At 43.5% G+C, this 21,958-nt stretch overlaps 1 protein-coding gene across 2 annotated transcripts in view; it reads left to right on the forward strand.

Moving 5' to 3' along the window:
- Positions 1-374: 374 nt before the first annotated feature.
- STAM (signal transducing adaptor molecule) overlaps positions 375-21,958 on the forward strand; it is a 75,808-nt gene continuing 54,224 nt past the window's right edge. Inside the window, exons 1-2 of one of the 2 annotated variants that reach the window (XM_074984828.1) lie at positions 375-1,673; positions 19,150-19,234. In XM_074984828.1, coding sequence (XP_074840929.1) covers positions 1,634-1,673; positions 19,150-19,234 — 125 coding nt within the window. In that variant the 5' untranslated portion in view covers positions 375-1,633. The remainder of the gene's footprint in view (positions 1,674-19,149; positions 19,235-21,958) is intronic. The other variant, XM_074984829.1, reaches the window with a different exon arrangement.

Genomic DNA, 21,958 nt, shown 5'->3' on the forward strand with positions numbered 1-21,958 from the left:
ATTTTCCCTTTTATCCTAACTATTGTATTTCTGTATTGCAGAAGCTAGCATCTTATTTTTAATTTATGCTTGTTGCTATTTTGTTTTATACATGAATTCTATCCTTCCTGAGCAGATACTTCTCTTATGATGTTGTCACCACCATTTATTCTCTTTCTAGCTACCCTAAAGTCCTTAAAGAAAATGACTAAGCCTTGCATGGCACGGATAGTCAGGACATGTGTCATGCCATGAACCAACTCCTGGTCATGGGATACATTCCATGGGCGCTGACGGGGCTCCTCCCATGAAGTTAAGAAAACCAGATTTGGACTTATGGTTAAATATCTTCTACATATTTAATACCATAAAATAATTAGTAATCCCTTTATCATCAACATGTATCTGCATATATATCCACATGCATAATTGGCCAGTCAAGGTTTACTTATTGACATAAAACACAAAAGCAATCCTGTAGCACTGTAAAGACAAATTATAATTTATTAGGTGATGAGGTTGCATGGATCAGACCCATTTCCTCACATCTGGAGCATTCAGAATTTTCCACAGGTGAAGAAGTGGGTCTGTCCCACGAAAGCTCATCACCTAATTATTTTGTTTGTCTGTCCCGAGAAGCAGGACAATGACACTCCCGTGGTATTTCAAAGGGGCCCAGCGCTCCGGGCCGCCCCCGCTGCTATTGCAGGAGCTGCGCCCCTTGCCGGGCCCGTCCCAGCTGCCACGTCCGGTACAGCTCGGCAGGTGCTATTCCTCCTGCCAGCGAGGAAAAGCCCGTGCGGTCTGTGTCCCGTCGCTCCGTGGCAGGCGGGCAGGAGCCCGGGGTGGCGCGAGCAGAAGCCCCTTTTGGGGTGGGGTTGGGGGAGCGGCGGGCTGGGCTCCTCATTTGCCACTGCCGGTGTAACGTCTGAAATGGGCCTCTCAGATCCGCACTCAGCAGCGGTAGCCGCGCAGCGATGCGCTGTACAGGTTACCGCCTGGTCCAGCCTCGTGATCCCCCCTCCCCATCCCGTAAATCATGTCAGCGGTCACGGGGTGGCGGGCGGTGGGGCTGCGGCGCGAGCTGCCCGCCCCGCGGACACCCGGGGCCTGGGAGCAGCGCTGGAGGGCGGCGAGTGAGGGGCGCTCAAGGGCCGGGAGCCGCCAGTGGGTGAGGGACGAGCCTCTCTCCGTCCCGACACCTTAAAGGGACAGCTCCCCGGCGTGGGCCTGGGCGACCTGTCGGCAGGTGTCATATTCCCCCTCCCACCTGTTCCAGTCGGGGGGCGGGGTCAGTCACCGACTGTCAGGGGCATAGGTGCCCTGAGAGCGCCTGACCCAGAGCCCCATCCAGGGACGCATGGGAAGAGAAAACATCGGGATTAACAGAGCGCGGGAGGGCAGAGTCTTTACATCCCAGCCTTGTGCGCCTGCGTTGGGGAGCGTCTTCGGGTCAGGCATTGGAGAGGGCAACCCCGTTTTTCCCCAGCATGCTTTGCGAGTCCGGCGAGGCGGCTTCTGAGCGGTGCTCTGATGGGGAGGTGGAGCTGAGGCCGCCGCTGAGTTCTCCCGCCCCTCCCTTCTCAGCTGCACGGTAGCCCAGGGCCGGGAGGGGAGGGCGAAGCTGCTCCCCACGCCAGCGCCTGCACTCGAGATGCCGCTCTTCGCCACCAACCCCTTCGACCAGGATGTAGGTAAGTGGCGCAGCCACAGACAGCGGCCCCGGCCCTGCCGCCTGCCAGCCAGCGCTCTCCCTGTCCGGCCCGCCCCACTGTGTTGTCTGCCGCGCTGCCTGTCCCTTCTCCCCCCGTCTGTCACCAGCGGCTCGGGTCCGCCCCTTCCCCGCGTGAGCCCCGGCACCCTCAGTTCGTGTCTTTGTTGCCTGCGGGAGGGGCAGAGACAGCTGGGACCAAGGGGCGGGCGGCTGTGCCCACAGTGCCAGGGCGCCATCGGGGACTGAACGCCGTCCGGGGGAGAGAGGGACGCGCACAAAAGGGATGGAAAGCTGCGGAGATGGCAAGGAGCTGGTGTCTGCCCGGTGTGACTCATAGGGATGGTTTGGTTGGCTGTAATGGGTGGCATCAGTTGCTGTTGTTGTACAGAGGCATCAGAGTGTCTGTCGTGACTGATGAAACGGCTCAGGGGCTGCATCGGCTGGAAACAGCAATCTGTTTATGAATGCTCTATTGAAACAAAAACCCTGCTGCTAACTTTGTCCGTCTATTTATTCTGGGGATGCTATGGCTGGACCAAACCATGTTGGTTACAAGATCAAAGGCACATTCTTTTTCACTTCCAGCAACATTATATATGCTGTTATGTGCCAGCAGTGCCCTGACACTATGTACATTGGACAGACAGGGCAAAACCTTCACCAAAGAATAAAGGGACATAGAGCAGACATCAAGAAACTCCATATACATAAACCTGTCAGTGAACGCTTCAATGGAGTGGGCCATTCTGTTAAAGACCTTGGAATTTAACAACAGATTAGAGTGAAATTTCTGAGTTTAGAGTACATCAGCTACCTCATGCATTACTAATGTAGGTACCAGCAGTGCAGTGTGATTGGTAAGTAGTATGGTGAGCCAGTTACTGTGTTTAGAATAAGAGCTTGGCTACATAAATTTAGACAAATTTATGTAGCCAAAAGCCTGAAAAGCCTGCTGTTTGAAGTTCTCTCAGGAAATCCTGTAGTTCTCTGTTATGGTACTTCCAAAGTTAGCAATTTTGACGCTGTACTGACAAAGGGTTCTTGTCCATAACTTCATTAATATTTGCACTTTAAAGGCCCAAATGGGCTGAAAAGAATTGAAATGTATAATATGGAAATGTATTAAAGACAGAACTGGATGGATTGGTAGACTTAGAATTCATACACAAGAAAAAATAGCGCAAACAGCATATTTGAGTGAAAATCCTTCCCTTTCAGGAAAGTTTTATGCATCAATATTTTCTACAGTCCTCATTCTAACAGGAAAAAATGGCAATTTATTTCCACTTTATCTTTTGGTAGCAAGTATAGGTTAAAGTATTACTTGACCCCCATAATTTGTTTTCCCTGGCAATACTAATTTTTATTGTAGGCTGGTCTGTTTGGCTATTTTTCCCAGCCTAACTGGTATCTTTAATGATAAATTTAATACATGTGATGCTATTTTTCTATGCAAATACCTAAAATAGTACTGCTTTCTTTGAGAGGCAGCATATTTTGCTCAGCAGCAGCACTGAGAAAAGAAACACACAGGTCTTTTTACTGGAATCCTCTTGTAAATGACATTTTTTTTCTCAAATGTTCTAAAGTGACAATTTATCTGGATTGATATCATTTGATGTGACTATGTAAATGTATTTTATTTTCTTATTTGAATCTACTGTTTGCTTTGAACTATGTGTTTGCTGGCACTTCAGATCTTTTTTCCTGGTAATATATGTTTTTCCCCCTTTCTGACCCTCTCTCTCTTTGGGCATGTTGTCATTGTGAATGACAGGTTGAGTGGCTATCTTGTCAGTGTCCTGTCATTTCTGGCATTAAGGTCTTGTCTACAGTGTAGCTTTCTCATTCGGAAGTATGAAACCTACACCCTCTTTCCCAAGTGCAGCAAGATACAGTGTTGTAAAGCCCATTGTAACCAAGCTTCCAGTGCTGTTAACCATCCCCATGAGGGAAGTGTGCCATGACTGTTTCATTAAAGCATTGGTGCAGCTGTTCTTTAAACTTAGCAGGGTAGACAGAGCCTTGCACAACAAAACCCAACAGCATGACAGGAGTTCCTCCCTGTTTAACATTTTACATGCCTGCAACTTATTATTTGCCATTGGATTTCTGTCATTCTGGTGTTTGCTGGGAAGCCCTATGTTTTCTGAATGCTGTCTGTGATCAACAAAGAGCATACATCCTCTTAATGAGACTGTCTCATTGTAACAACCTCATTATTCTCCTGCTTGTTCTGTTGGTGCAGAACAGAGAAAGTTCACTGCACTGTGATTGTCTTCTGACAACAAAAGTTACATACACCACCAAGGAAGGGGAACAGAAGACTGACCTCACCTGAGACCTAATGCCTGATACTGGAAGGTTGGCAAAGCCTGAGTGCCATGGGCTGGTGCTTTGGGGCTTGGGCCCCACAAGTTTAAAGCCAGCTCTGGTGACCCCATTAAAATGGGTTCATGACCAATGTTGGGGTCCTGACTCTCAGTTTGAGAATCTCACATGTAGAGCATCATGTTTGTGGAATGCTCTATTACACAGTGAAGATGATGCCTGCAGCGTACCTCATGTCAGGCGTGACTGATACCGTGTGATGAAGCTTGGCCATACAGATGCTGTACAAAGTTACTAGAGCTCAAGGAACCATCCACAGTGCAGTTCTTGGTGGTGATGGGAAGACTTAAACTACCAAGGCTACTCACAGACTTTAAGGCCGCAGAACCTCACCCATGCACTCCTGTAATAGACATATGACCTCTGGCTAAGTTACGGAAGTTCTCAAATTGTAATTTAAAGACTGTGTTACAGAGAATCCGCTATTTATGCTAGTTTTACCTGCAAGTGAGCCATACCCCAGCAGGAAGATGAAAAAACTCCCTGCCCTTTCTCCCAGTCTCATCTGGGGGGAAATTCCTTTCCAATCCCAGACATGATGATCAATTAGACACTGAGCATTTGGGCAAAATCCTACAGCCAGATACCTGGGAAAAAATTCTCTGTAGTATTCAGCAGCTTCCTAAGCTAGTATCCCATCATTGAAGAGTAAAATGTGCATTAGCTACATGCCATTGTAAGCAGTCTCATCATACCATCGTCTCCTTAAATTTAGCCAAGATCAGTCTTGGTGACAGGCTTTTTGCCTCACTATTCCCTTTTGAAAGCTGTTCCAGAATTTCACTCTTCTGATGCTTAGACGGTTGGATTCAAATCTAAAGCTATTGATTGCCAATTTGTATCTATTTGTACTCATATCAACAATGGTATATATCTGCTCTCCTTCCTGGTATCTATTCCTCTTATGTATGTACACAGCGCAATAATAGTTCCCCTCAACCTTCTTTTGATTAGGCTAAACAAGTCAAGCTCTTTGATTTCTCTCTCAAAAGTAGGTTTTCCACTCCTCTGATCATCATCATAGCTCCTTCTTTGCACCTCTTCTTGGTTGAATTCATCTTTCTTATACGTGGAAGATCAGAGCTGTGCATAGTATTCCAGATGAGGTCTCACCAATGCCTTGTATTATGGAACTAACACTTCCTGATCTCTCTGTTGGGAATATATCACAGAATGTATCCTAAAACTGTGTTAGCTTTTTTCATAGCAACATCACGTTGACGACTCAGTCATTCTGTGATCAACCAATTCATCTCAGTCTTTCTTCTCCCTTATCACTTCCAATTAAATAAATCTTGTCTTCTTGCAAAAATTTGTGTTAAACCCAAAATGTATGACTTTACACTATTACATTTTATCTCATCTCTTCTTTTTTTTTTTTTTTGCATAGGTGTAGGGAGGAGGGTGTCTGGATTTGTTAGGAGCTAGGGGTACTTTCCTGTAAGGAGGAGCCTATGCTGGAAGGATGGGCACCGCCTAAATCAAAATGGAACAAGCTGGCATTTAAAAAGGTTGTAGAGCAGTTTTTAAACTGGGGGGAAAAAGCTGACAAGTACAGAGGAGCATGTGGTAAGGACAGAAACCTCCTTTCGGGGAGGATCTATTAATGGAAATTCTCTGTGTCAATGGTTTTCAATTATTTTATGCCCAAGATCACTTTTTGAATTTAAGGGAAGCCCAGGATCTGTCTATCCTGTCACTTCCCTGAAGCCCCACCATTGCTTGTTCTCCCATCCTCACTCACTCTCACCAGGCTGGGGCAGAAAGTGAAGGGTTGGGGGAGGGATGCAGTCTTTGGGTTTGGGCAAAGGGGTCCCAGCATGGGAGGGGACTCCAGGCTAAATGTGGGTCTGGGTTCGGAATTCAGGAGGAGGCTTCAGGCTGTAACAGGAGTTGGGATGCAGGGGGGGTATGGTGTGCTTGCCCTGAGAGGGGAGCTCAGTGTGGGTGCTTAATGTACAGGTCGGGGTTCATAATACAGGGTATGGGAGAGGAGTTGCGACTGGGGCTCCTGTGGGTTGGTCTTTACCTCTGATGGCTTCCAGTTGGTGTGTTGGCAGGGCTAAATCAGTCTGCCTGCTTGTTCTGTTCCTTGCCACTGCTGGAAGGGGCCACTATGCCCTTGTGGCATCTGGGGGAGGACACGTAATTCCAGAGCTGCTCCTCTCTGCAGGTACCACCCCTGCAGCTCCCGTTGGCCACAGTTTCTTCTTTTCTCTTACTGGACCTCATGCATATAAGAGTTTGTCACTGCATCCTGACTGCTGCAATGGTCAGTACGGTGATAAAGAAGAAATGATAGTTAACCACAGCAATGGTTCATCCATCCGTTAGTACTCAATTTTGAATTCCATTGCTTTCTTGCAAGTGACCTACCCTTTGAACTAGAGTTGGTAAAGACATCACATTAGAATTAGCATATAACATGATGAATGCGAGTGCTAGATTACTGTAAAAACAGGGATAAAAAGAGTAAAGGGGTCTTAGTGGTCAGTGTGACTGGGTTAAATAAGGTTTAGCGAGATAAACAGGACCATAGAAAACAGTAATGGAGGGAAGGAGGAACGTTATTCAAAAATAGGAGAGTGGTTCATGCTAGTGTGTTTCATGTGACTGATACTAAAGGTCAGCTGCATGAGCAGATAGGTTGTGAGAGCTCGTGTAGATGATGTTGTAAATATGTACTGACTTATGCTTTGACACCGCAACTGGAAAAAGTGAAGACGTTGTTTTAAGTGAGTTAATGAAAATCATGTCTCCTGTACACAGAACTAATGTGGCATTCACAGTTGCCCTCTAAGCTTTTCTGTTGCCAGTGTCCCTAAACTGCATTGGAGATAATTACCTCTGTAGCTCAGGGGATAGTGTCATTGGTGATGTATTGGCTAAGATACCACCCTTGTTTTAAAAACAGAGTAGAAAGTCTACTCTGAACAGCCACAGTGTGGTGTTAGCATCTGCTCTTTGGACCAATATAACTACAGATGATTCTGAAATCCATTGCCAGTCCTGTACTGTAAATGTTCAGTAGGCTGGTTAATGTGGCCTTTTATTCTAGTAATAGTACTAGAAATACTCTTCAAATAGAGCTAAACAAATCTAAAAATTTGATCTGTTGTTTTTTTTTGTTTAGGAGTTGGCCAATCTAAACTGTGGCCTTGTGACTCTGTCATACCTTTGACTTAGTAATAAATGGTAGTGATGGATTCTGGAATGAGCTGATGAGAAAAATAAGTAATAAAAGAATCCTGTAACATGCCGAAGAATTTTTAATGGCCTTAAACTATTGGGTTTGAGGTCTGGCATAAGTGAAACAACACATTTTCACTTAATGCAACAAGCATAGTGAATACATTGCCGTAAACTTTGTAAGACCAAACTCCCTTTTTATATTTTTGTATTTTCAAATATGTTAATCTATGTTTATAGTTCACTGTAAGGCGCATACCAGTGCAGCCTCACAGGAAGCACTGAAGGGTTGTGCACATAATTACTGGAGCTGTGCAGAGTGGCTCCACTCATGAGATGCTTTTCTCTGTGTCCTGGCCCTGCGGACAGAGAACATGGATAAGGTGAACTGGTGGGTTAGGTGGGAGAATAGAGAGTTGAAGGGGGGCACAGAGGGGTGACACACTGTCTGACTCTTGCCCAGGTAGCCCTAGCTGAGAGGTGTGTCCCCCACCTCTTCTCCCCTTTTCTGTGGGGTTGCAGGGCAGGGGCATACCCCTCCCCACAAGTCTACTCAACTAGCAAGAGGGTCTCCCCGCTCCAGGAGAAGCTGCAGGGTCGAGTATCTTGAAGGGAAGGGACACTTGAACACATGCTGCTGGTTGTGCAAGTGTACAGCTTACAGGGAACACGGGTTCTATTGCTCTTCTTTCCTTTTACAGCAATTGGCAATTCAAGTGGTGTAATAGCCTCTACTGCACCAGACTTCATTTTGAAGTCACAGATTGCAAGTTCAGAAGGAACCATTGTGATCATCTTGTCTGACCTCTGTATATCACAGGCCATTATGACTTCTTCAAAATGCTTTCTAGGACATCTTATAGAAAAAAAAACCATTCAACTTTCATTTAAAGATGGCCAGTGATGGAAGATCTGCCACGACCTTTGGTATATTGTTCTGATGATGATTTGTTCTGACTAATAAAAATGTGTCATGTTTCCTATGTGAATTTGGCTTGTTTCAGCTTCTAGCCAATGGATCATGTTTATATCCTTCTCTTCTGTACTGAAGAGCACACTTTTAAATATTCTCCACAATGATCCTTAAAGACAGTAATCAAGGAACCTCTTCTTTTTGTTGAGCTAGCTAGAGCTGATTGCTCCAAGGTAGGTTTTGTAATCCTTTAAACATCCTTGTGGCTTTCCAGTTTATCAATATCTTTATTTGAACTGTGGACCCCAGAACTAGTCGTAGTCCAGTGGTGGTTGCATCAATGTTTAATAGGTAAAATAACCTCTCAGCTCTTCTTTGGATTCTCCTGTTCATGCATCCTAGTATTGTGTTAGCTCTTACAGTTTCACTGTCACTCTGGGAGCTCATATTCTGCTGATTATTCACCATGATCTCCAAATACCTTTAAGTTTCTGCTTCCCAGCATAGAATCCTCTCGTCTATAAACATGACCTATATTTTTTGTTCCTAGATGTATACCTTGACTTTAGGCCATATTAAAACTATTATTATTTGCTTGTGTCATGTTTAACAAGCCATCTGTATTGTTCTGAATCTAAGATTGGTCCTCTTCGTTATTTACCACACTGGATTTTTGTGTCCTCTGTAGCCTTTATGACTGACTTTTGTTTTCCTTTAAATCATTATCATCATCAAGTGGCATAGTGACAAGAACAGATCCTTGCTAGACCCCAGGGGAAACAGGAGTGATTGTTGATGTTCATCAGTTAGCCAGTTCTTAATCCATTTAATGTACATCATGTTAATATCACATCTTTCTATTTTTTTAATCAAAATGTTGCGCGGTACCAAGTCAAATGCCTTACAGAAGTCAGTTGTTTATGCCTCCTGTGTTGTTGATAGGGGAGGAGAAGGACAGTGGTATCATGCTTTTGCCACCTGTTTTACATCCATATTTTCTGTGACTAAAGGATACTTGCCCAGACATGTTCTGGTGGGTTTTGCTGTGCCCTTAGATTGAGCAATCCCTTTGGTGTGGTCTTGTGCAACTGAGTCACAGAGTTGAACAGTCCCCATTGTTTGTCGCTTGTGTAATTGACATTTAATTGTAAATCCATCCCTTGATTACAAGTTTTACACCTTCCTGGGAGCAGTTTATCAACATACAGTAGAGACTCTCAAACTTATATTTAAATAACAATTATACAGCTACATATCATAACTTTATGTACAATGTTGTACATATTTGGATAGAACAGACTTGAGCCTTTCGTAAGGCATGTTGGATGGCATACTTTGAATGAAATATCACAACCATATATGAATGATAAATATACGGGGTTTATAGAGTTCTGTTTTATGGCACAGTGTGTCAGTCATATCAACAGTATTACATTTGTGAACCAAGCTTGTCAAAATTGTACTTTTCTGATGAGATTATGAGAGATATTGTCCACAAATCTGTATTGAATTACATTGTTGTCTTTTCCATTTATGCTTCATACAACTATGATCAGTCAACCGTATACCATTTTAGTCTTTGGTAAACCTGACTTCCTTTTTATCTCTGGTGAAAGCACAGGGCAGAGTACCAATCTATAAATTTCATTTCTCCCTGCACCCTTTAGCTCCAGGTCTTGCCTGAACTTCTTCCAGATCTTTGCTTTGGCAACTAAATTCATGGACATTTTCTTTACAACCTTGCATTACTCCAGGTCCCATTTGGTCCTACTTCTTTGTCAGTTTAAACTTTTTTCTCATATCCTTTGTTTCTTGTACTACTTTGCTACCATCTTCTTTATTGAAGGAAGGTCTCTCTACTTTTTGTTTCACCCATAACTTGTTTAGCACTCTCCAATGTATTTGTGACCATATTATCTATTCCTTCTTCATTCTCATCTTTTTGTAGTGACTCAGCAGTGGTTTTCCTTCATACTGGCTCCGTGGGAAGCCTCTGCCTCATTATTTTCTTTTATGTGGCCTAGCTTGGGGAATTAGTGGGGTGGTAGTAATCAATGACTCAGGCCCATATTCAGCAAATGTGGTTAATGGTTAGGGCAGGGTCTTGTGTCTGTGGCTCTGGCTTGGGCCCATGTCTGAGAAGCAAGGGAGTCGAACATCCTAGCTCCATCGGATGGCCAGCAAACACAGGCTTCTGGGCCCAGACGGAGGAAGGTTGCAACTCCAGCAGTTTGGGGTATCAGGGCAGATGCAGGCCCACTTGCTCCGTTGTGTCCAGGTTCAGGGCCCTAACAGCGGCAGAATGACCAGAGAATCCGGTTGCAATGTACTGTCTGGATTGATGACAGTATTGCAGCTGGACTTGTGATCTGCTGCCTTGGGCCACCCTTGGATTTGGGTTGGCTTGTACATACGTGGTGTTTGTAGAGAGTTCTGTGAACTGTCCAGGTAGAAGACCTGCAGCAGCCCTGGCAACTCCTTTGTGGCTGGGTTGTGGTACGGCTCTGGAAGTTCTGGCCAGTCCTCAGCTTTGCAGGAGCCTGCAACAGCCTCTCAACTTGGAGGAAACATCTGGTTCTTCCAAGCTCCCACCCAGACTTGCCTGTTGTATTTCCCATCCCACCCACTGGCTTCTGGTGAGAGGGATGAACATGTGGTGACTGTGATTCCATGGGAGGTCACTCTGCTTCCCTGCACTTCTCCATAACCAACTCCTTTATGTGTCCATTGAAGTTGGCACAACTAACTATTTCCTGGAGTTTTCTGAAGAGCAATGGCTAAACATTTCCCGAAAGTTGTCTCTTCATTTTCATCGCAGTCAGACTGGGAAATATGTGCTAATTATAATTAGTCAGCCACATGCAAAAGCCAGCTGGCTCATCATTAGCCTGTTGTGGATTCCATTTAGTGCCACCATTGTTTCCCTTTTTTTTTTTTTTTTTTTTTACTATCAAGAACTATGCCTATTCTCTTCCTTGAGTTGGAGGCATCACAGCAAACCATTTGGTATCTTTGTCCAGTGTTTTTGGTTTTCTCTGCTTTCCATTCTGTGTCCTGAATGTATGCTAGCTCTATTTTCCTTTTCAGTATCTCTGCCGTATCCTTAGTAGGGCCTGTTAATGTGCCTGTCTTATCTTACTTTACTAGGCTAGCTTCTTTAACTGCATGCATCCAAAATTGTACTGCAGTGCTCACTTCTGTTGACAGAGAGGGCTTCTGTTTCCACGGGCAGCCCTGTTTGCAGAGCTTCTGGTCAGCTGTTCTGTCAACAGAGGGCAGGGCAGTCTGGCTGCTCTCGGTGGACAGGGCAGATTGCTGTTGATCTGCTTTTGTGTGTAGATGCATTCTGTTGACACAGTTTCTGTGGACAAATGCTTCTAGTGTAGACGTACCCTTATTGTATAGGTTGTTACTTCAGAGGAAGCAGGCAAGTTAGCCTGCTGCCTGCCTCTGGCAGGGAGCAGCTCAGTGCAGCTGCCTGTTCCTTGTTGTTCTCTGTGCTACAAAGCAGGGAAAACTTTACCTGGCCAATGGGAATAGAGGGATTTTGCTGTGGGTGGTGGCACTGCAGCATGATTTTTTTAGCTCCCATTGGCCATCTTTTGTCCAATAGGGGTGGAGAGATGTTTCTGCGGGTGGGAGCAGTGAGTGAAGCCCTCCCCTACTCCCAGCTCAGAAAGCCACTTGGAACAGCTAGTGGGCTGGGGCTGCCGGAAGCCCGGGAAGCCTGACTAAGAGTGCTGCTGGTCAGGAGCTTCTTAGTCAGCACTTCCTGGCCAGAGTCTGCCTCTGTCACTGCATCGCAACTCCTTCACAGACCCGGTACCCCGCCTACATCCCTCTCCCAGGCCAGAATCCTCTCCTGCACTCATACCCAATCCCAGACCCTTCACTCCAATGCCCTGCCCCAGGTAATGACTCCCTTCACCCAAACTCCACTCTCAGACCCCATGCCCTCTCCTGCACCACAGTCCCATACCCTGAGCTCCCTTCAGTACCCATCCTCTGCCCCAGACCTCACATCCCCTTCATAGAAAAGTGCAGCCCTTGACCACTTACCAAAATCTTGGAGTGGCCACCTCCATCAAAAATTATTGCCCACCCCTTTACTAAAGCTTATCCCAGATTCTTACTTCTGTCAAAGCCGTCAGCACATATTAGGCTTTTCACCCACTGAGAAGTGAACAACCCATTGCCCTGCTGAAGTCTGCTCTTTTGTTTAAATGGCACCGAGATGGATAGGATGGAAGGAATTAAGTTTTGCCAACAACAAATCAGCTGTTTTGTGGAGAGATGTTTATTTAGAGATTGAGTACTTAAAACAATAGCAAGCAAGAGGCAACTAGTGATACCCATCTTTATTAAACATGTTTACTTTTAATTTTTCTCCCTTTTTGTGTCTCGCCTTCCCCTGAAACATGCCTGTAAGGCTCTTCCACCACATTCTACAACAGTTATACAGCATCTCTCTCTTCTTCTGACCCCTACCTCCACTCTCTTCCCTTCTGCTTACCTCATTTTTTTAAAATTTCTGATTTGTATGCTGATGTCTTTTGCAATTGTGGTGAACAACAGTTCAGTTTACAGTGGGTATGTGGAGAGTGAATTGCATGCTTATTGGTGTCCAGGCATAATCAATAGCAGAGTCAGAAAATAGCTGTCCAGCTTAATATGAATAAATGAGACAGGTGCCTGCATGGAAAAAGAAAAATCACATCAAATCAAATTTTGATTTTTAATTTGATAATTTTGTTACCGTCTGCTAAATATTTTAGAAACTTCGTATGTCTGCCTGTCTGTCCATCCATCTGAAAGTCCATTTGTTCAAGAACTTCTCCTAAACGTTAGACACTAGGGCCACCAAATTTGGGTATGCAGCTTCGTCTTATCATAGCTTAATGCAAAGTAAGGGAATGGTTGTGCCACGATAATGGGATATACATGGAAATGTGGTTGTCATGAAATGGAAAGGGAAGGCTCTGATAGAAGGGTTAGTTATACTGCGGAATGACCACAGAAGGGCGGCAAAGGGCCAGATAGGACTGGGACTGCGGTAACCCCAGTCAGCTGGCAGGGGTCGAGAAAGGGACAGCTATGCACTGTATATTCCAGAGAGTTTGGATGACTGTCTTCCCAACTGCGTGCACTGCAGCAGCCATGGACAGATGCGTCTCACCTGGTCCTCTGTCTCTGCAGGACATTCTGTACACTGAACTGCTCCTTTCCAGCCCCACCCCAGAACAATGATTTAAATGAAGGAAAAACAAAACTTGCTTGATTTAAGGACTCAAGAAAAGCTGGGTTAAGTCTTCTGTTGTTTAATATTTAGCTACTGCGCTACTCATAACTGCATTAGACACATCTTACGATTGCTAGAATACAGCTGTTATCTGTCTGCATTTTTGTGTCATGTCTGTACAGATCCTCTTACTGATGTATCACTAGTGTGTATTTTCTCTGTCATAAATGCTTTGTTCGTTTCCTCATTCCAGTATATACTATGCATGTGGAAGGACTGGCTTCTTAATATCATGGTGCAAGCTTAATTATCCAAAATAAAATTATTGATCCCAGCAACTGATAATTTGATTGAAATTGCCTTAGATGATCACAAACCAGTCTCCCATGATATTAGGGTAATCAAGTTGTACTCCTGCCTTTTAGAAGGATTGTAGCAGGTGTTTGTTTGCACAATGCATAAAAGATATCTTTATGTGCATGTCAAGCTTGGAGATGTGGTAATTTTAAAATAATACTTCATAGTGAAGTGTTTCAGTGCTGCACATAGTTGCGTGGCTTTGGTTTCACATTTTTGGGATTTATTTTATTTATTTATTTATTTATTTACTTTTGTATATGTTGCCTCGGCGAAGGTTTGAAGACACTTATCCAGAGCATAGGACATTGGTGCCTTCACTTCTTCCCTCAAGATCTAATTCAATGCATAAGATCAGGGGCAGGCAAAATATGGCTCTCCATTCAGTGGGACCATTGGCAGGCTTCCTGGCTGCTGCAGTCTCGCACACTACTCAAAGCAGTTGGATGCTGGGGCCAGCATCCATCTCTGTGTGGCATGCACTTGGGGGCAGAGGGTCTTTATGCACTGCCTGCACTCCCAGCACAATCCTTGCAGTGGCCCATGAGAGCTGTAAATGCAGTACTTGCAGGCACATGTAGCTCGTGGAAGTCCATCACTCCTCTCCTCCCCAAGGAACCCATCGTGCAGAGACACATGCAGGCCCCAACAGCCAGCTGCTTTAAGTGTAGTGTGGGGCCATGGCAGCCAGGGATCCTGGCCAAGGATCATGCTGGGCTGTCCAGCTGAAAGCCTGGTATGGTAAGCACCTCCTAGCCAGAGCCTGCACCTGGTACCCCACCACTTCCCACACCTCAACTCCTGGGCCTAGGTTGCACCCCTCCCGCCCCCGCACCCAAACCTGCACCCTGCCCCAGGTCACAATCCCCTCCTCTATCCAAACTCTCTTCCAGTTCCCACACCACTGCTTCAGGTCAGAACTCCTTCCTGTATCCCAACTCTGTCCCAGATCCCTCATTCTCTCCACTGATATGGTAGAAAAATGTGGCCCCTGGTTACTTTCCAAATTCTTGGAGTGGTCCTCCCTCCAATTGAAAATTATTGCCCACCCTTCCGTAAGATGCTGGCTAGAGAATTTTTGATCATTGAGTTTTTTGACCATGTTTAGCAGTGTGTTTGGGGAAGTTGGTGTTGATGGAAAAAGCAGGCTTGAATTGTCTATCCCCTTTTTGTCCCCCCTGCATTTTTCCATGGTTTGCTTAGTCTTTCTCTTAAGGATTGTGGAGTATATAATAGGGGTTTGAATATATGTGTGTTTTTCAGAAGGCATAAAACACTAAACAGATACCCTGAAGAGTTGGCAATCCAAGGACCTAATGATTAACTGTGTTGTGTGGATTTTCTTCACTAATAAGCTTAAAGGGTGACAAGTACTTATGGAAAAATAACTTTAAGGAGGTGAGGGAGGATGTTTGGCATATGTTAATTAGGAGACTTCTACAGAAGCAACAAAGGTTATATCTATGCAGGCAGCCTCTGTCGACAGAGAAACATCAGAAGTGCCTCTGTCAACAGATTGTGTCTACACATAAAAGAAGATAGAAAGAGCAATTGCTCTGTTGACAGAGAGCAGCCAGACTGCCCAGCCCTCTCTCAACGGAAAGTCTGACTGGAAGCTCTGCAGATGGGGCTGCCCAGGGAACCAGAAACCCTCTCTGTCGACAGAACTGTCTACAAGGGCACACTGTCGACCAAACACTGTCAACAGAGGCGCTATTCCAGATTGGGAACAGGGATAACACTGCTGACTGAACAGCTGAGTGTTGTCAACAAACTCTCGACAGAGCACTTTAGCTGTGTAGACACTCGATGAGTTTTATTGACAAAAGGGCTGTTCTGTCGCTAGAAGGTGCCTCTGTAGACAAGACCAAAGTTGGTAATGGGGAAAGACAAAATAACAGGAAGGAGAAAAGCTTTCAAAGAGCCTAGCATGTGTGATGAGTTAGTAAGGGCAATTATACAGTGTGGTGAAATTAGGGACACACCTAAGATTTATATGGAAGAGGAGCTGAAGATGCATGAGAAGGAGGGTCGTGTGGGGGGAAACATGAAACAGAATGATACACAGAATGAGTTTCACTTATTGTTTGTATGAGACTGGGGTGAGCAAACATTTTATGCCAGACACCGCTTTCGTCCCTCTAGTTAGCAGGGCTGCCCTGCCGACATGTCCAATGTTATACAAACTCATGGAAATTTTGGTTATGTTCATATGAAAAAAAATTCCTTTCTGGCACAGGTAAGAAAATAAATATGTGGAATGTAAAAACTTGATTAATTGGTATATAAATGTGAATACACATACATAACACAGTAGCTTATTGCAACATTTTTAATGAGATGGATGAGCTTGACACCCAGCAGCTGATTGTGCTACACTCCTCTTACAAAATTTCAGTCCCCACCCCACCCCACCCCTGAGGGATCCACTCCCCACTTTGTGCAACCCTTGTATAAGAGATAGTGGTACAACTGTTTAAATCATGTCTGTTGCAATTTCAATATAACGATAATATGCATATCTTCAATTTGTACAGACTGCTTCTAGATGGTTGAATTAAGTGGAGGCGCAGATTGAACCTCTCTAATCCAGAACTCACTCACTCCAGCAAACTCTGTAATCTGGCATTGTTTTAGTTAGCTGGAGGACCATATATCATGGGTGTGGCTAAGTTTCCTGTGGTCCCATAAAGTTTGTTTACAGCCACCAGTCCTGATTTTCAGTGTCCTGTGCTTCTGTTTAGGTGTGTTTTGCCCCTACATGTCTTCAAAGGCCCTAGTAAGCAGTCAAAATGTTGTTGATGTGCTAGAAAATATTGACCTCCTGTCGTCCAGCAGTTTCTGTCATCAGGTACCAGTTGGGCCCCAGGGTGCTGGACAAGAGAGGTTCAGCCTGTATGTTTGTAGTCTTTTTATAATCCTTTGGGTTAGCTGCAAATATAAAACATAGATACTGGGAGGCCAGCATTCATTTATATCAGTTGTGATAAGATGCCATAGTTTATATTTGTAACTTTGGCATCCAAGTTACCATACACTTGTGTTTTTGATTCAGCTTCGTATTAAGTTTATAAAGGCATTTTCACAACAGTGCATTAGGGATTAAAGAACATAGTATGGTTTCTTACTTTTACTGGCAGAAATCTGCAGGAAATTTCTGGAATGAGTTCAGTTTGTACATTTCTAAAAGGATTCCAGTCTCTTCTCTAAGGACGTAAAAAAGATTACTTTTCCTAAAAGCATATATAAGGGAGGATGGCCAGTTGAAATCTCAATGATTTAAAAACATGGGTATTCAACTTGTCCGTGTGTGTTCCTACCAGTTCCTTGTATTACCTTTCTCTCCCCTTTTATGAAGATAAACAAGATTAAAAAATCAACACATATTTTCTCTACAGTTGAGAGAATAGTATCTTTAGGCAAGGTTTGTAACAGTACCAAGTTTAGGGGTTTTTTTTTGTTTTTTTTTCCCCTCCCTGAGAAGGCTGAATTTTAGGTGGCTGGTATAGTTTAATAGTGTGACAGCATTTCTTAGTTCTGGAACTTCAAATGATTCTGGAAATGAATGTGGCAGCCACAGTTTATTAATGTTTTTCATAATCTTGTTTACTCTGTACTTTATTAGTTTGTCTACAGTCCATCTTACAAGACAAGCAAAGTAAGTTTTTTGTGATGCTGTTTGAGACAGCAGAGACCTTGAGTCTTTTCTCCTTGCTTGATCGGGTGAGCACAAGGATGATCAGTTGCTGTCCAGGATTTTTTTTCCTCATCTATTCTTGTTAGATTCTTTCCTTGAGGAGTGCTGTGTGCAAAAGTGACTTCAATAGCCACATTTCACTGTGTGCTCTCTTCATAGAATATTCTTATTTGAGAGCACAGGATAGCCCAAGAATGTTATATTAGAAAAGGTGGTGAGGGGGCCCTCAGTTATATTTCTTTCTGTCGAGCTTTGTTTTGTGTGTTAGTTTTTTCTCTAAAACTTTTGTTACTCTAGCAGAGTGAGACAACTGACCTGCTCAACTTGCATCCAGGAGAGAGATTTATTTACAGGCTTTTAGACCCTCAGCTTTGGGGTTGAAGCTTGATGTTCTACATGATTTGTTGGGGTGGGTATGCGTGTGGAAAGTTTCAGTGGCACAACCTTTCTTCTCACTAGCCATTGAATTGCTGCTATGTATTAATAAATCTTCCTGGAAAGAGTTAGCTGCCAGGACAAATTTTCTTTCTGTCAGAAAATTAACTAGAAAGCCTTCCTGGGGCATGGAATTATTTTGTTGAGTCAGCTATTAAATTAAAAGCCCAGAAATAAAGTTGGATGAGGAAGGGCCAGAAAGGGGGAACCAGGAAAACTCATCTTCGTCTTCTCTGTTCATAGAATCCTTGAAACTGTGCCTGCCCTGACACACAGCTAAATATTTTTAGTGTCCTCTATTGGAGACATAAACTTCTTTATAGCACCTTTATTCTCCAGCTGCTCGTGCCCAAAACTGACCTGCTGTGGGAGGAGATGTTTATTTGTTGCTTCTTGTTTGGCATCTGCGTCCCCCTTGCTCAGCCTTTGTTGTTCCTCTGTTTTGCAAAAGATAGACACGGTCATGTGATATAATCAGAGGGATGGATAAACCGGTGGAAGGAAAGAAAAGGCTTAGCTATTGGGCTTCTGCCTGTCTATCATGGGATTATCAGACTTCTGTGTCTGGAAAGAGACCACTGAAGAAACCAAACTGTGCAGAGATGAGGCCAGGAGCTAAAATTTGGGGTGACTTAGATTTTTTTAAACCATCCTTGAACCCATTAAGGTGCCACTGCAGTCTAATGGTGGTCATAACCTGCCTGCTGGGAAACTGCTCAAATTTGTATTTACAAACAAGTCTGAGGCTACCAGAACACAGTAGCATATCACTGAATATACTGTGGCTGAATTGCTGAGACACAAGGATTTATTGATGTGGCAAGGCGGTGTCATGGGAAGTGGGAGCTTTTAGATTTCATTTGTCTCTCTAGAACTAACAGTGCACAAAATTTTCTTGAAAGCTGATATATTTCTTTGAATATATAAAAAAAATTCTGTACATTGTTTTGAAACACAAAGAGAAAAAGTGAAATGCTCATTTGCTTGTTAATTCAAATATTAGGACACCAAATGACTGAATATTTTAATGTTTAATGCAACAGTAAAAATACATTTCTGTAAAATGCGAATTTGTAAGAACTACATTAACTAAAGGCAGGGTGACACCAAACATTGGCGTTTAACAGAAATTGTACTGTGTTAAATCTTAACAGTTCTATGTTAAACTTTCACGTTTATGTGAACAACTATCTTATTCTGCTGCATTTACTCTTTTTTCCCCTTTTTTAAATCAGAGAAAGCAACCAGTGAGATGAATACTGCAGAGGATTGGGGCCTCATCTTAGATATTTGTGATAAAGTTGGACAGTCTCGCACGGGGTAAGTGTTATGAACTATGAGTTTTTGCTTTTCAAACGAAATCTTTCCTTTTGTATCCTTTCAGATAATTGTTCACAGTATTGACAGTAAAGGAGAGGGATGATGAAATTTTTGAGTCTGGACATTTCCTTGTCTTTTCTAGCTTAACTTGAATTTTGCTAACAGCATTTACATTAACTGTGAGAGATGTGTTGTGTATTAAACAGTCATTGTAAATACAGTATGATATGCCATTGTAAGTATTTTTGTAACTTTTTTCCATTGCCAGAGAAGAGTTCGTTAAGGAGTTGATAAATGGTCATCTTGAACAGAGGCCTAATAATAAGATTATACACCTTACTGCAGGCTATCGAATCTACTTTCCCAATACTCAGTAGTGTATCCTGGCTGAATTCCCTCTGAGATATGTTTTATTTGGAGCTCTACTCCCTAAATGAAAAATAAGATTGTAATTTGAGATTTGGGGTTCACATAACTGAATGTTTTGGAGAAATCTGTTACAGAAATAGTAGTTCTTGATGGACAGTTTCAGAGATGGTTGAACCTTTGGCCCTGCTTAACAGAAGAAAGGGGCACCACGTGCCCCTCATATTCTTCTTTTTGGTTTTATATTAGTTCTCAGGAAAATTGGGGTTCTGGTCATTGATGCCTAGACCAATCCGTGACATTCCGGAAGATGTTCTACTGTGGCATACAAAAGTTGTCATATTAGGTGCACACTAAGCAATGCCATCAAGTAGTGTGTATGGCTCAACTTACTCAGAAGAGCTTTACAGTGTGCAAATCTTTTTTAAATGTTTGAATATAGTGCTTAAAACAATGAAGTGACAAGATTGACTGTCAAGTCACGCTTTCACTTACGTTTAAGAGAGTTATAAGAGCGGGATTATTTATGTACCTTTTCTTATCTGTTACAGAATTTCACTTGACCATTTGTTAAGGGCAAGGGTTTTTGTTGCTCTGGATTTTTATAAGAGAAGAAAAACCTTGTTTTTTTATCAATCAAAAGTAGGGTCCAATGTAATTAATATTTTTTAAAGAAAATTCAAAACATTATAAATGGTAAAGTATTAAATTGTATGGCATTTGCATGGAATTTTTAGTTTCACCAGCCAAGTGAGTCAGTTTTGAAGAGAATAAAGAATACATTTTACGACTAAACTTTCAGTTAGTTTCAAGAACACAATAATTTTAACCAGTAAAGTTTATCAATTTTACAATTAAAATAAGCTGCAAGTATAAGTCTTTGCAGCCCACTAAATGTTCTCTTACTTCTGTTTTGAATTGTAGTTAAGTATTAGGCAAGTCACTTGTTCCTCTTTCATGAATTGTGTCTACACAATAAGAATCCACTGATACACTGCTTCCCGTGGCATCCCCCTAGTTAGGGACAACAGAAATCGAAAACTTGCTCAGTTTTGCAAGATTGGGAAAGGGTGGTTCTGCAGATATCCCAGAATAGTCAATGAAAGAGTACTGCTTCATTTCAATACTTAAAACCAGTTGCCTCTTCAACAGTGTTTTGTTGACAGAGTGGGCTTCCATTACCCCTGACAGCCCCATTTGCAGAGCTTCCCGTCAGCCATTCGGTCGAGAGAAGGCAGGGCAGTGTGGCTGTTCTCTGTCAACAGAACAGCTTGCTCTTTCAATCTGCTTTTGTGTGTAGATGCTATCTGTCAACAGAGGTATTGACGAGGTTTCTCTGTTGGCAGTGACCTTTCTCAACAGCAGCTGCCTGTGTAGATGTGGCCATAGGGAGTACAACCAACTTATGTCTGATGTAAATATTGCAGTCCGTGGAAAAAGTCTTCTTTTTACTTAGTTACCTCCTCTTGTGGAGGTGGATTAACTATAGTGATGGGAGAATCTCTTCCATCAGTGTATCAAGTGTCTGCATTGAAGTGCTACAGCAGTGCAGCTGTAGCATTTCAGGTGTAGGCAAGATCTCAGTTTATCTTACCAGCAAAGCTCACAGACTAGACTTTGCTGGTAACATTGGCAAGACCAATTTCCCACTTACTGACAAGCTAACAGCAAGAGTCAAAAGGGCTTTTAAACACTGAGGAAAAATGCATTTTAAATCATAATTGTTTGATTTTTCTGGCAGATGTTTTAGCTACTTCAGTGCTTCCATGTCTGGTGGAATTTTCTTTCCTTCACCACAAAACTGCCCCTCACAGGAGACAGGAAACTGACCAGTGCTGCTGTGCTGGTCAGTTTCCCAGCTCCTGTCAGTGGCAGCAGCCAAAAGTCAAGCTGCCACCCCTGACAGGAGGTGTGAAGCTGACCAGTGCAGCCGTGCTGGTCAGTTTTTCCCACTCCTGTGAGTGGCGGGGAGCTGGCACCAGGATCCCGGCTGCCCGCCACTCACAGAAGCTGGGAAACTGACCAGCGCTGCTGCACTGGTTAGTTTCTCGGCTCCCCTGAGTGGTGGGCAGCCTGGAGCCAGGCACCAGATCCCCTGCCACTCACTCTCGTTAACCCGAGATTCACACAACTTGAGCGTGCGTATTTCAGGATTCTACTGTATATCAATAGCCTCATTTAATATGAGGCACTTTAACTCACCCATCTTATTTAGACTTCTAGCATTTGTATATAAGCGCTTCAAAAACTTGTCACTTTTTGTCTGTCTGCCATAACATGGTGTAAATTGAATGGGACTCTTTCGTATTTGACTTCCTGCTCAGATCCTTCCTGCATCTTATCGTCTTTCTTCCTCTG

Source organism: Carettochelys insculpta, chromosome 2, assembly GCF_033958435.1.
Source record: "Carettochelys insculpta isolate YL-2023 chromosome 2, ASM3395843v1, whole genome shotgun sequence".
NCBI lineage: Eukaryota > Metazoa > Chordata > Testudines > Carettochelyidae > Carettochelys > Carettochelys insculpta.